Source organism: Lates calcarifer, linkage group LG12 (assembly GCF_001640805.2).
Source record: "Lates calcarifer isolate ASB-BC8 linkage group LG12, TLL_Latcal_v3, whole genome shotgun sequence".
Classification (NCBI taxonomy): Eukaryota; Metazoa; Chordata; class Actinopteri; family Centropomidae; genus Lates; species Lates calcarifer.
Window position 1 is genome coordinate 25,817,245 of NC_066844.1, and position 15,031 is coordinate 25,832,275.

General features: G+C 42.0%; 2 protein-coding genes across 2 annotated transcripts in view; one reads left to right on the forward strand and one right to left on the reverse strand.

The window, feature by feature from the left end:
- poc1a (POC1 centriolar protein A) overlaps positions 1-13,833 on the reverse strand; it is a 33,738-nt gene extending 19,905 nt beyond the window's left edge. Inside the window, 10 exon segments of the mRNA XM_018688179.2 lie at positions 3,203-3,352; positions 3,444-3,512; positions 7,314-7,447; positions 8,647-8,762; positions 9,241-9,348; positions 9,499-9,641; positions 9,643-9,679; positions 9,903-10,074; positions 10,196-10,280; positions 13,389-13,833. Coding sequence (XP_018543695.1) covers positions 3,203-3,352; positions 3,444-3,512; positions 7,314-7,447; positions 8,647-8,762; positions 9,241-9,348; positions 9,499-9,641; positions 9,643-9,679; positions 9,903-10,074; positions 10,196-10,280; positions 13,389-13,403 — 1,029 coding nt within the window. The 5' untranslated portion in view covers positions 13,404-13,833.
- Positions 10,688-11,979, forward strand: b9d2 (B9 domain containing 2). Its single transcript, XM_018688180.2, has one exon. It carries the CDS (start codon positions 11,329-11,331, stop codon positions 11,854-11,856), a length of 528 nt encoding a protein of 175 aa, XP_018543696.1. The 5' UTR covers positions 10,688-11,328; the 3' UTR covers positions 11,857-11,979.
- Positions 13,834-15,031: the final 1,198 nt, after the last annotated feature.

The window sequence follows — 15,031 nt, forward strand, 5'->3', positions numbered from 1 at the left end:
ATGAGATTTGAGAGCGAGAATTTTCCATTAATTTTCCTTTTTTTCCCGTCCACACACGTCCTTGTTTACAGCAGTGAAATGTCTAGAGGTTAGGGGACGAGGTTCAGACTCTGTGGCCTTGGATACAGCAGCAACTGTGACCGCTGACTTCTCTTTTTTTTTTTTTTGCTCGCTACATGAGCTAGGCTTACACAACCAGACGACAACAAACACACTGCCATCATGTAGGCATGTGCAAGAAGCGAGCCAACACAAGCAGAGTTTTCTTAATCAACCAGACGTGAGCTATATCTTTTCCATTAGTGCTGAAGCTTCAGACATCTATATTTGAAAAAACATATTTCCCAAAGAAAGAGTTAAGCAGGTTTTTACAAGAACAGCAGTTCTCAGAAGCAGAGAATACATTTCATACATTGCACTAATCATCTCTCCCCACATGGTCCAGCTGCCTATTTGATAATCACCCTTTGAGGCAAGTCTGTAATAACGGCTGTCAAGTGGAAGAGCTATTAAAATCCATTTACAATCCTGTATCACAGCAGCGAGGGAGAAAGATAGAGTCAGACAGAGAAGAAGAAAAGAGCCCCAAAGGGTCTGTGGATGGCATTAAGAAAACAGGTGTTTAAAGGACATTAAAAGACGCACTTACACTGTTCTGGCCAATTTTAAGGAGGTGTTAGAAATAATCACCCTGCTTCATAAAGACGGGCTTTAAAACACATTCAGACAAAAAAAATCAGGGCTAAGTCGACTGTTGAAGCTTTCTGATAAGGAACATCTAACATCTGCTGTTTGCTGTGGGAACGTTTTTGGAAATTGTCCCTCATCTTCTGTAATTAAATATCATTACAACAACATTTTATTGCAAGTATGCAGCTTCAGAAACCAAAAATGTCTGACACTGAGGCAGAAAACAAATATGATATGAAGACATTCGCTCCTTACAAGTGTTTTTTATCCATACGAGCTGTAAGTATTCAGTGCTCTATGTGCTGTGGTCTTTAAGAGCTGCTAATTAGTCAAAAGTTTTCAAAACAAAAACTAACCTTAAAGTTCAATTCACAGTTATCATAACTAGCAACAGTTTAACATCACATCACCTCATATTCAACTGGATCTAGAATAAAGTGTAAAGGAAAGGCAGCATCACTGACAGAGTGATCAATGAGACAAAGAAGAGACAGGACGGCTGTGTGTGTGTGTGTGTGTGTGTGTGTGTGTGTGTGAGGACCTTGGCTGTGCCCTTGTTGATGTAAGTAACACTGCAGCAGTCAAAAGGGTTGAAATCCAAACCGTTCCCTGAGGTTTCCCGGCCTGTGACACCCTGTCCCTTTGTCTGTGTCTGTGTGTGTGTGTGTGTGTGTGTGTGTGTGTGTGTGTGTGTGTGTGTGTGTGACATCTGACAATATTAATATTTAAACATCACTAATGACGCATGAATCTCACTTTCTATTTGTTTCTATTCATTCATCTTGAGGTGAAAACCTCAGCTCAGTGTCACTGAATCACAACACCAGGGCTGAACAGTTACTCATCTTAAAATCACAGCCTTGATTCAGTCATCAAAGCTGTGTGAGTAAATGCTGAAACAACAAGTCGCCAACTTATTGGTCCTGGTTCCAGCTGTTATAATGTGTAGATTCGCTGCTTTTTTTTACGGTATATGACTGAAAACTGAGTATCTTGTGGGTTTGGATCATTGGTTGGAGAAATCTGCCAATGTTACCCTGAGCTTATGGAAACTGTAACAGCCCTAACTCACTGTTTTCTGACATTTTCTGAACTAATAATAGAAAAGGAAAATAAAAAAATAATCGATGCAGCCATAACATAATCAATTAGTGATGAAAATAAATTCTAAAAGCAACAGACAGTTAGAACCACACACTAAAATGTTAATAATCAGAAAACATCAGCCTTAACTCGGCTGGCTAACCATCACAGTTAGTGGTAATCACAACCATATAAAACTGACTTTGGAAACAAACCTTATCAACTGCTCCACCCTGAGTCACAGGCAAACGCGTTTCTCTTCTACCCATGCTTCTGAAACTGTACGATCATTCAATTTTCTTATTTGTAAAGTTATCGTTTTTAAATGGATCCACAGAAAGTTTTTGGACGGCTCTTTCTTCTTGGACACATTTAGATAACAGTCACAAAAGGGTGTGGTGGAATCAGTGCACTCCTACTGAAAAACAGAGAATGATGTTTTATTAAATTACTGTCATGAAAATGGAGGAGACGCTGCCACAAAATGGGCTTTGAAGTCTGGAAGGCTTGATTTCCATCTGAATATTTTTACAGTTTAACTGACTTTGGCATTTATTGACTCACATAATATTATCCAAACCTCTTGGTTGTCAAATTGAATAAAGACAGTGCGATTAAGGATAGTGCAGAGTCACGTGTGCTGCGATGACGTTAGGAATAATAACAATGTGTTATTACAAACGCCTCATGTAAAGACACTCAAATGAGATTCTATAGGAGAAAAAAATAAATGAAAAACCTAAATATTCACCTGACATCTGTTTCTTTGCTGTTTTGTTTGTCAGTGCCTCGTTTTAGTGTGTTAGCTAATTCATAAGACAAAATACTCACAGTAAGTTGACGCTGTCTGAACTCAACAGCACCTCACCACTGCTCATTTATATCCTATTTTAATAATTTCACAGTATCATTAGGATTCATTAGGACGTCACGAGCTGAACACAGATTAATATTTAATCTATTTCATGTGGTCAGAAAGATATTTTAAAAATCTTCCTCTATATCAAAGTGTACATGTGGGAATAAAGTAGGTATTTCTCGCCCTGCATGTGAGATATGAACGTAGCTTTGGGCTCCACTGCAGACTTCAAAGGAACGATATGCATAGAGGAAATGAGGCAGCCGCACTGGCAGCATGAAATACTGAGGGGGCATCTGTGCATGTGTATGTGTCTCTTTATGTTTATTTTTGAGCCAGTTGGCACACAGGCACGGAAACGTGTGAACACAACAGTTTCAATTAGTCGTCTTTGTGCTAATGTACATACAGTAAACACAACTGAGGACAACAGTAACGTTGGGTTCGGTATGTCAGGGAACGTAAAGGATATGTGTCATGTGACAGATGTGTGTGTAAAAGGAGTAAAATGCTGGATCGAAACGTAGATCTGCTGTCAGTTCACTCTGACCTCCAGCTGTCTGGACTTACCTGGCTGCGGAGCACAGAGGGATGCACGTTGAAGGGGAGGTGAGCCGTGGAGGTGGCTGGTGGTGCCTGAGTGCTGGACGTGGTTTTGTGTTGTAGCCTGACAGTGTCACCACACTCACTGCTGTCAAAGTTGCTCTTCCACACCATCACCTGTAGAGTGAATGTAAACAAAAAAATCAAGTCAGGTGTCAAATCAATCTGGTTCAGTGTTTTAGGATTAGTTAGAAAAATCAGGCATCACCTGTTCATCAGAGCCTCCAGAAGCAAAGTACTCTCCTGTCCTGGAGAAGGACACACAGGTCACTGGACCCTGGAGGGAGGAAACAGAAAGATGGAGGACGGAGGTGGATCCTGAAACTCTAAACTACAAACGGTTTGTTCCAGCAGTCAGTCACACAGTCAACAAACAAACACACAACATGGCTTCATCTATGGTGTCAAAATGATGTCAAGTAACTGATGAGTTGATTGACAGATTAATTGATAAGCAGCTGATTTGATAACTACTCAGCTGTCATTTTTCCAAGCATGACTGACAAACATTATCTTAGTCCAACAACTTAAACATGAGCATTCGCTGCTTTTCTTTGTCTTAAGTGATAATAATCTGATTATATTTGGGTTTGGGGCTGTTGGTCAGGAAAAACGTGCAACTTAAAAATGTAATCTTGAGTTTTAGAAAATCAGGATTCACCAGTTTTTGATATTTTATAGACTAACTGACGAGCTGCTGCTATAAAAAAGGAAAAAATCCCTGTGAAAATGTTGCTGTGTGTTTACATCAGTCCCTTCATTCATTTTCCAACCCTACACACATAGTAACTTTGAATAATATGAATAATTAAATATTTTTCTTCTGCCAATATATACAGTAGCTGCAGTGAAAGTGTAGGTGTTAACATTAGAGAGCGTAAACACCACATAATTTAATGAAATACAGAGTATTAAAATAAAAAGATGTATTCTTAACAGACTTGAGTCAAAAGCAAGGATTGAGCGGCATTTTTTTTGTGTGTCTGCAGCTCACAACATCCAGGAAAGACTTCTTTAAACCTTCTGAGGAAATAAAATTTGCTCAGAACAGAAGCTCAGGGTGTGTGTGTGGGTGTGTGTGTGTGTGTGTGTATGTGTGTGGAGGAGGAGGGTGGGTGTGTGGGGCTGCAGCAGATCAATCAATAGTAGAAAGCGGAGACTCAGGTGGGGTGAGGTCACACATGGTCAGAGCCAAAAAGGATCACCTGGGGATGTCAGGAGTTTGGCATGCCATGTGTGAGCAAGTGTGAGTGTGTGTGTGTGTGTGTGTGTTTGTGTGTGTGTGTGTGTGTGTGTGTGTGTGTGTGTGTGTGTGCAGGATCCAGCTTTAAAAAGAAAAATCAGAAATCACGCTCTCTCCTGGTTTATTCTTTTCTCTAGCTCACAATGCAGAAGGGGGTCAGCGGTTACAGCCTGAGCCCTCTGACTGTGTTCAAAGAGAAGATGAAGGAGAGAGCGAACAAAAGAAGAGGGGGAAAAGAAACGGACAGGGACGCTGCTGGGAAGAAAAAAAAAGAGAGGAGCTGTGTCCTGTGGCTGGCACCCAGACAGGCTGGTTTGGGTGAGGAATGATTTCCCAGAAGCACCTGAGAGAAGCAGACAGTGTCACTATGGCAACGCGACGGCCTGACAGACAGCATGTTCTGTCTCTGCTCTGACTAATGCCTGCTGCCAGGCTGGCACTCGCCACGGCCAGACACACACAAACACACACACTCACTCACACAGAGTCTGACAGGGCAATGAACCTAACTGGCACATTTTATGTTCTGATAAATGAACAGGGATTACAGAAACCAGACAGGCCCCACATGGTGCGCTCCATAAACTTATGACTAACAAAAAAAAAAAAAAAAAAAAAAAAAAAAAAAAGATTTCATGCTTGTACTGGTTTTATTTTGTAGACTATTATTTCTTTAAATTATACCTCTACATGTTTTCGTCTTGTGATGCTTATAAAATAATAACAGTTCAGGCATGTTTTTAAAGCATTAAACAGTCAATCAAAAAATAAACGTCCGATTAAAGTGATATTGAAAATCATCTGCACTGACAGCAAAATTCTGCCCCTCTCTGTTTACAGTAAAACCCTGTCCTGCAGGTCTACATTTCTCCTTTAACTAACATCAGCTCCAGTGATGTGTCGAAGGGTTACAGTACATGTGGGCGTCAGCTTGCAACAACATCATCAACATCTGTGTGCGCTGACACAAAAGTCGAACACATTATGCAGCCTGACTCCTGGTATAAAATCACACCTGTCCTCTTCACCCTCCTCCAGCTCCTTTGTCATACAGGGAGGTGGAGGAGGTAAAGTGGTCTCACGTGATGTGCTGCTCCTCAGAAAGACTCGGTACACAGACACTACCAGAAGGAACAGCTGAAAAACACTGAAAACATTCAGAAATGTATCTCTGTATTATCACAGTTTGAACATTAGGTCCAAGTCATTTTTCAGTATTTTTGTGCCGTTCCAATGCAACAGAGACTCATGTGCACATGTGTTATGGGCCAGAAAAAGCTTGAAGACAGAGCAAAGATCAGTGGATGACTGGCCACCATCTTGGTTAGTTAGTTTACATTCACTGTTTCACAGCACAACACACTGTAAAAGATCTGCAGAGATCAAATTGTTTACTTCCCTGTTTGCCTGCTAGAAGTCTTCCTCTACTTTGCTTTTAAAGGTGCATTGCAGTGTATTTCCCTCTAAAAACATTGCTCTGTAGAGCTTTTAATGGTCCACAGGGACATTTACTGCATACATGTTGCTGAATAAAGACTGTCAGTGTCTATTTTTAACGTCTAAAATCAAGTCTCACTTGACATTATGTCCCACAAATTAACCTAAATGAACATGATTCTACCCTGCCAGGTAAGGTCCTCCTGAGGATAGGTAAACAACACGTTTGTCAGATCCAATAGCAAAACACTCCCTCAGAGCCCTGGTGTGTTTTCACATACATTACACACACATAGGTCGCCACACGTGCACAGCAGAACACATACAAGCAGAGACATAAACACACATAAGCCGCCATACCCACACCGAACAGATGGGGGTCTCTCCCATCTCTAGCTATGCGACTGGAGAGACAATTAACACCCTGTGAGCTCCCAGCACCAACAGATTGGAGAAGTCACCACTGAGCCAAAAAAAAAAAAAACACAACAACAACAACAACAAGAGAGACACAGAGCAGGAGATGACAAATTTGGAGGTGTGAAGAGAAAAGGGGAAAGGAGCTTGGCAAATGGCTGGAGAAGCACAGGTGACACAGAAAAAACAACAACAAAAAAACACTAGAATGAGAGACAGGCAACGTGGACAGAGGGATAGATAAACAGACTGACCACATGTGGTACTGGCAAGCCACTGATTTCCACAACTAGCCAGCAAGCCAGTTCATCAGCTGTTCAAACAAACTGATACAGTCAGAGAGCCGTCCGGCCAACTAGTCCAGTCGGCCAAAATGTGAGTGATCAGATGTAGGGAGGAAGGGAGGAGAGGCAGGAGCAAAAAGAAGAGAAGGACGGCAACAGGAAAACGTCCCTAGAACACACGAGGATATAGAGAGAGGCCTGGTGAAGCCGGAGAAAAAAGGACGGGACGGAAACAGAGAGGAGGATGAAGAGAAGAAGAGGAGGAGAGGATCCAGAGGAACGGAGGCAGAAACACAGTTCTGTTTCCTTCCAACAGCCCTGAGATGAGTCATCATGAGTGGGCTGCCCGCTCGCCTGGCAAGTACTAAAATACACCACGTACAAAAAAAGGCATCATACGCACACACTCACACACTTCAGAGAATCAAACACGCAGAAAAGGAGATGTCAAACACACTCACACATAACTGTCCACACCAAACCCTCCACGCACAAATACACACACACACACACACACATGTAGGAGCAGCAGAGCAGACTACAGACATGACCTATCATGATCATGACCGGGTAAACTGCACAGTTAGGCCTGCAGGATATCTCAACGGTCTTTGTGTCTGTGTGTGTGTGTGTGTGTGTGTGTGTGTGTGTGTGTGTGTGTGTGTGTGTGTGTGTGTGTGTGTGTGTGTGTGTCTACCTGGTGTCCGTGCAGTGTGTACAGCAGCTTGCCCTCTACAAGGTCCAGTATCTTCACGGTGGAATCGCTGGACGCAGTGATGAGGAAATTACCAGCCGAGTGGAAAGACAGGCTGTTCACCACACCACTGTGGACTGAGGAACACACACACACACACAGTTTACACACAGAGAAGAAGTCACAGTAAAACCACATCAGGCTCTGTTGTACTTGTACTTACTACATCATTAGAATAAAATGGCAGCAACAACAACAAAGATAAAGATCTTATTGGGATGATACTGCCACACCATGTTGACATCAAGTATTATATCAGATGAAAAAAAGTCAAAAAATATATTTATAGTCACACAAAACCTTGAGTAATTCTATACTTTATGGATTCTAGCAGGATAATTTGTTTCCCTTTTTTCTCTTTACAGAAAATCAGAGGATCAGGTCAGATGCTTGGTATCACAGCTGCCTCAGTCCCACCGCTGGTTTACATTGTCATATATCATCATAGCAAGTACTGAAAACTTCCCCTGACTTGAAATCATCCAACTTGGTGAATGGGTTCTTTACGGAGACAAGACATTTAATAAGCGACATGGTCCCTCTGCTGGCTGTGACGTGCTATGACACATAGAGGACATACTGGTACCTTTAGCTGCACAAAAGATGCTGAAAAGCTGCATTTAAGGACACTGTGGGCGGGGGGAATATGGTCTCTGATACGGCTACGGTTCATGTAAGGACACAGGGAAAGGTAACCACCCAAAAGCCAGTCAAATTAAAGACCCAACAGCAAGCTAAGACAGCTACAAGATGACTGAACATACTGTACAATACTATTCATGCTGTACCTGACCCCTTAACAAAGGAGTATTTAAAGGCTTTCCTAATCAAAAGGTTTAAATCAGACATTATACACATTTACCTGCCATTGTTTTTGATTACTAACAGCACCACATTTTAACCACAATTAAGCACTTCAGGCTGGCTAAATAGGTAATTAAGTAGAGCGTGTGACATGCAGCACTGTGGAGAGCAGGCGAGAGGAAAAGCTTTTATCTTCATGCTCAGTCTCCTCAGACAGATGTGATTATCCATTATTAGATCTCACAGCTTAAATCCATTCAAGAGAGCTGATTAGAACAATCAGACTAAGTGGCTCACTAACAATAAGGCATCAACATTCGCTTTATTGAATATGCAAGAAATCATGAATCTTGATTATCACTTTAATCATGAGCCTCAAAGCCTAATTTTATCTCGGTGTTATTTCAGGTATTTGTTTTAAACCTTGTGTTTAAATGTGAGACTTCACTTCAGCTGTTGGAGGTGTCTGTACCTTGATAATGCTGCAGCATCTTATGGGACCTGATGTCCCACACTTTAACAGAGTTGTCAGTACTGGCGGCAGCAATGCAGGTTCCACTGGGATGGAAGTCCACGTGGTTTGCATAACTTGGGAGAAAGAAAACATGAGATTTAATGAGGTGAGGTGTTTGGTTAAGCTTTTACAGCGCTTTAAATGAATTATTCCAGCAGGTTAATTCAACTAACACAAAACCTTTGTTCTAAATGTTACTGAAAAACATCAACCAGAAAATGTTTTTTAACTCAATGTAATTAAAAATCCAAAAGAGTCTACATTTGAGGCTTTTAGCTGATGCTTCAGGAGAAGCTTGTAATGAGTGAGTAGGTGTTCATTAGGATATCAACAAGAGGACACATGATTATGGGACTTGTCACCTTTTTCTGTTGTTGCTGAAACATTAGGTTAAATGAAAATCTGTTTTACGTACTGTTCACCATCCCCCACACCAAAAACATTACATTACCCACGGTACATAATGCTATTCGGTCTCTTTGGTTACTGCATTTCTTTCTCCCACACACACAATAAACTTCAAAATGCATCAGTCTGGTCTGACGTGCTCACCCAGCATGTTCGTAGAAAGAATGTATACACTCTCTGCTGTTCTTGTCCCACAGCTTTATAGTCTTATCATCACTGGACGACACAATCAAACGATCATCTGGAGAAAACCTGCACGGAATATTTTTAAATCAATTAAATCAAAATTGCAAATTAAAAAACTGTCCAGAAGCTAAGTCTCCAGCTGTTTTACTAATGACATGCATTCATTTAAGTTGTAAAAAAATAATCAGGTTTGTGTACTGTGTGTGTGCATCGTACTTTGCACAGCGGACCCAGTTGATGTGCTGGTTGAGAGAGAACAGGAACTTTTGCCTGTGCACCGTCCACACTTTGATGGTCTTGTCGTCAGAGGCTGTGACCAGAGTCTGTCCGTCACCGGAGAAGTTAACGCTGCGCACAGGTCGCTGTGTGAGCCCTGAAAACTGTTGACTCAGCCTTCCTGTACACAAACACAGAGACAACACTCAGGTCTAAGACGAGAATCAAAACCAGTGAGTGTTCTGCAATGTCTGCCGTCCCCTCTGTCCCGGCAGGAGCAGGAGATAAACTGTATTCAGCAAAACTGTCTAGTTTTGTTGCTTTTATGAGTCAGCGTTATTGTCTTTTGTGGTAGCTTTTGGACAGATAACAAATAGCAGACAATGTTCAAAAAGAAAACGTACATGCTGGGCACCCAGAGACGCACAGTCTTGTCTCTGGACGAGGAGGCCACCAGGTGTCCAGAGGGAGAAAACTGAACAGACATGACAGCATCTTTGTGTCCATCAAAGCGATACGCTCGCATCTGAGGTTTCATGTTCCAGATCATCACACAGGAATCCATGGAGCCCGTGGCTAGAGGAGGAGGAGGAGGAGGAGGCACAGAAAGCACACCATTATAGGAAATAAAGTAAAAAGACAACAGCGATGCAAATGCTTCAGTCGTGGACAGAGAGAAAAAAGCAGCAGAAGTTACCGATCTGTTTCATGCTGCAGCTGAAGTCCACACTTGTCACAGTGTCCCTGTGACCTTTGAAGTGTCTCTCTAGGGTTGGATCAGACTACAGGGACACAGAGACAATAAAAACTTAGTTACAAACTACTAAAAATTCTATATAGGTGACTGAGTAAATATGCATCAATCACAGTTTAAAATTTGCAAAAAATCACCCTAACACTCAAAAACTTCCAATGTGCTTCACTGGGACTGTGTGCATGAGTAGTGTGATTTACAACAGCTTTTCAACATACCTAAATGAGCCCGTAATTATCCTAAAGAGCTAAAAACTTAAACAATGTCTCACATATAGTCACATCAACTTGTGAGAAACAGGATAACAGACACAACAACATCATCATCCCATATGTGGCAGGATTGTCTGAGAATTTTCTCCAAACACAACATCCCGGTGCACTTCAGACCCAGTAACACCCTTAGGCAAAAACTGGTTCATTTGCATACAAGTGTACAGTGAAGTGTGTCTCTTGCTACAAAAAGCACTGGTTGAAGTTGAAGCACTACAGCCGCGGAGTGGCGCTGTTTCGCCGTGTACTTGTTCCCAGACTCCGCAGGTTGTTAAAACTCCAGGGAAACCAACAAGTTAACACTCATTTTGAAGCTGACGATAAAGCCGAAAATCGGTGTTTGGTTATGTGGAGTTAACATGGAGTTATTTCTTATTCTGTCTCCAGTCCGCAGGCGTTTCTTTTTTAAACGATGCCAGAAAAGGAAACGCGTCACACGCTCGACTAAAAGCCCAGTATTTAGCCTTTCAGGCATCATTCCTATAAGCATTCATCGCCAATTTCCCCGATCGAATAGTTTCTTATAACTATTTTACGAATGTTTTGTTGATAAACTAATTAATATGGCACACCGCCTGTTTAAAAGCGCGGTGTAACCGTGAGCGGCTGGACAGGAAGTGCAGCCTGAGAGCCCAAACTCAGGGTACAGCGTCTCCTAAATAACGGCAGGCTGAGTTACCAAGGAGACGAGAGCTGTGGTGCTAATCGAAGTTAGCCATTAAGCTAGCCGTCAAGATAGCCGTTAAACTCGGAGAAAGAGGCCTCTTGGTGCCGTATGTTTTTGTGTAAGGGGACCTTAGCGACATGGCAGAGCTGCATATTATCGGCCAGATCATCGGGGCGAGTGGTTTTCCGGAGAACAGCCTATTTTGCAAATGGGGAGTTCATACGGGAGGAGCATGGCGTCTCCTGTCCGGGCTGAAGGAGGGTCAGACCCAGGTGGATCTCCCCCAAATCGGAGACATGGCGTACTGGAGTCACCCGATTGATCTACACTACGCGACCAAGGGGCTTCAAGGCTGGCCGAAGCTTCACCTCCAGGTGTGGCACCAGGACTCCTTCGGACGGTGCCAGTTGTACGGATACGGGTACTGCCACGTCCCGTCCAGCCCCGGACATCACCGGATAAGCTGTGTGACCTGGAGGCCGCTCGGCTCCTGGCAGGAGCAGCTGGCGCAAATTTTTGTCGGCGGGGGACCGCAGCTCCGCAGCCCGGACCTCATATACAGCGGGGCGGACAGATACAGACTGCACACCGAAGCCATGGGGACTGTGGAGCTGGAGCTGGGCATTATCATGAGACACTTTGACAAATATGGCGTCGACAGTTAACACAGTGGAGTAAAACTGTAATGGACTCTAATATTGTACAGACAAAGGTGTATCTCTTTTTTTTTTAAATCGCGTTTGTGTTTTTATATTCTAGATATGTAAATAAAAAAACTTTGGTCTTAACGACGTTACTTCCACGTTCATTTCATTTTCCAGAGCAAACTATACAGACACTTAATCTGCAACTATTTTGATAATCAAATACTGATGTCAGTACATTTTAAAGCAAAGTATTTGCTGTTTCTAGCTTCTAAAAGATGACAATGTTATGCTTTTGCTTTATATCACATAATAGTAAACTGAATATCTTTGGATTCTGGGTGTCACCTTGGTCTGTAGGAAATTAATTTGCTTTTTATCTTTCACTATTTTAGAGCATTCAGTAGTCAAAAAAATGGAATATTCATACAGTCAAGGCTGTAAGTAAAAAGACTTCCTACAATGCACTGCACTGCTCAGACCTCATGTTTTGTTTTGTTTGTTTGTTTAACTTTTTAATTGTAACCCTTTTTGTGTATTTGTGTAATAAACAACAAGACTATTTTAAATTTAAATTATTATCTTCATATTTGCCAACCTATAAACACAGGATGACCATACATGGCTTAAATTGTGGTCAGCTATGGAGACAAAACTGCACCCTTAATGTTCAATCCAAAAACTTTGATGAATTGAACGAGTTCCACAACAATTTAAAGTTGACTTCTCTCCTAAAGATTGGCACACACAGTCTTCTGTCTTTCACTTTTTAATCAATAAGCCGGATATTTTCTAACATTTGTACTGACTCAGCTCAGCAGGATTAGTTTCATGTGCATCCAGGGATTTAAACTTAAACGTAACCCAAAATTTACTTTAGGAGTCAGTGATTTCAACACAACAACTCCAACTATGCTAATTTGTCCAGAACCATGTCAGTTTTCATCTCCAACTTGACTGAGATTATCTGACATACAACATATGTGATTTTTACCACACAAGCTATGTTTATTACATAGGTGCAGATGTGTACACTGCAGTAAACACGTGGCAGAACAATAGTAATTCACTTTAACACTGTGTGACACAAAGTACACAAAGTTTATATATTACAAAGATTACATTTCTGTGACAGATGTTATGGTTGCTCATAGGCCCTAAGGTGATTAACCCGGGGCAGTTATTGCACCTGTACAGACTAGCAACATGTAGGAGGTTTACTAAAACACAACTATAGTAATATTCATGGCATATTTAACCTCTGGTGTCTGAGTGAACTATTTCCCTCATTGAGATATCAATTACAGATTCCTCCTCTACCTCAAACAGTGACACAGTACTCAAACACATACAACAAGGTAAAATTAGCTCTATTTACAATACGGCTAAAGCTAGGGTAAATTATGCTCAGGGAAAAGTCCCCATATCATATCAAACATGGTCATTTATTGCTATTTTCTTACTTTACTAGTAACAGTCAGTGTAAAAGTACAAATAAGAAACAGACTTCAGCTCCGTGGTTCAACTAACAGATACCAGGCAGCTTCACTCACCAGTGCAGAAGTCATCTTTCCTGTTAAACAAACACCCGGCGAGAGCAACTTGTTGCTGTTGTTACCGTTACAACCGAAATATTAACAACGGTGCTCTACGTCGTTATTATGACGGTTGAGTGTACCGACACCGTCCTGCTAGTTCATCGGCCGGCTAACGCTAGCTAGCAGCTAGCAGCTAGCTCGTAGCTGCTGACAATAACAAAGTTCAGTTTACGCGCCGCGATTGGGCGCTGAGCCTCCGGTCAAACTTCTTAAAGGGAAAGTTGTACCGTTACCGTTTGTGTCGACAAAACAATCGATACCGCACTGATTATATTATACAAATATGGTAAAAATGAAATGCCTTACAATTGACAAAATAGTTTTAAAATCAATGAATCCATCTAAATAAGTGAAGTTTTTCGTGCAGCTCAGTGTAGTGACGCACCGTCACCACCAGGTGTCAGGAGTGTCGCACTAATTGGAATCTCCCTCTCATTGTGGAGGTAGTGGTTCTATCAAATACTTGAGTTTCATTTGAAATTAGGGCACAAAGTCCATGAAAAATATTGAAGGTGTCACTGTAAGATCTTAGCTTAAATTAATTTTTCATGCAGGAAGAACAAGAAAGAGGAGAATATAATGGTTTTGTTATCAGCATTCGCAAGCCTGTGAATATTCTCATTCATCCAGGTCATAGATATCTCAAGGAATCTCAATCGAACACAACTAGACTTAGTTATTGTCTAGGAAGACGTTTCACCTCTCATCCAAGAGGCTTTATCAGTTCATGCTCGCATCTGACCAGGCTGGGACTGGTCCAACTAGCTGGGGTGGAGACCCAGGTATTTAACCTCTGTGAGGGCTTTCACAAGACCGATTATGTCATGGATCCTTTGTGCTCCACGTACCAACCACAGTCGTTAGAGTGACAGTCGTTGGTGGAAAAAATTGGTTTCGACTTGTTAGTGCTCCATTGTGTTATAACAAGAGTTGTTGGAGTCACATGAGGCCATTTGTGAAAGGTTGTTTTTCCTAGAGGCCAAAATGTTGAGTCTCCTGGGAAGGGATGAAAGGGCGGCATTGTAAATTGGAGATAGGTGGTGTCTCAGACCTCCTCCTCTGTTGAGGGATGGTTTCTCTACTTTTACATAGATGGCTTCTTTTACTCCTCTTTCAAACCATCTGTCTTCTCTGTCTAAGATGTGGACCTTTGAGGACAACAAGGTCTGAGACACCACCTATCTCCAATTTACAATACCGCCCTTTCATCCCTTCCAGGAGACTCAACGTTTCACAATGGAGCACTAACAAGTCGAAACCAATTTTTTCCACCAACGACTGTCACTCTAACGACTGTGGTTGGTACATGGAGCACAAAGGATCCATGACATAATCAGTCTTGTGAAAGCCCTCACAGAGGTTAAACACCTGGGTCTCCACCCCAGCTAGTTGGACCAGTCCCAGCCTGGTCAGATGCGAGCATGAACTGATGAAGCCTCTTGGATGAGAGGTGAAACGTCTTCCTAGACAATAACTAAGTCCAGCTGCGTTCGATTGAAATTTCCTTCAGATATCAGCATTTGCAGTTTACTCATGACCTACTTCAGTGCCCTTTTGAGGTACTAATACATTTCTTGAGTGTCATACTGTTTTATACT

Bases quoted from the DNA above. Each gene is read 5' to 3' on its own strand.
- b9d2 (XM_018688180.2), top strand. From the start codon at position 11,329: ATGGCAGAGCTGCATATTATCGGCCAGATCATCGGGGCGAGTGGTTTT.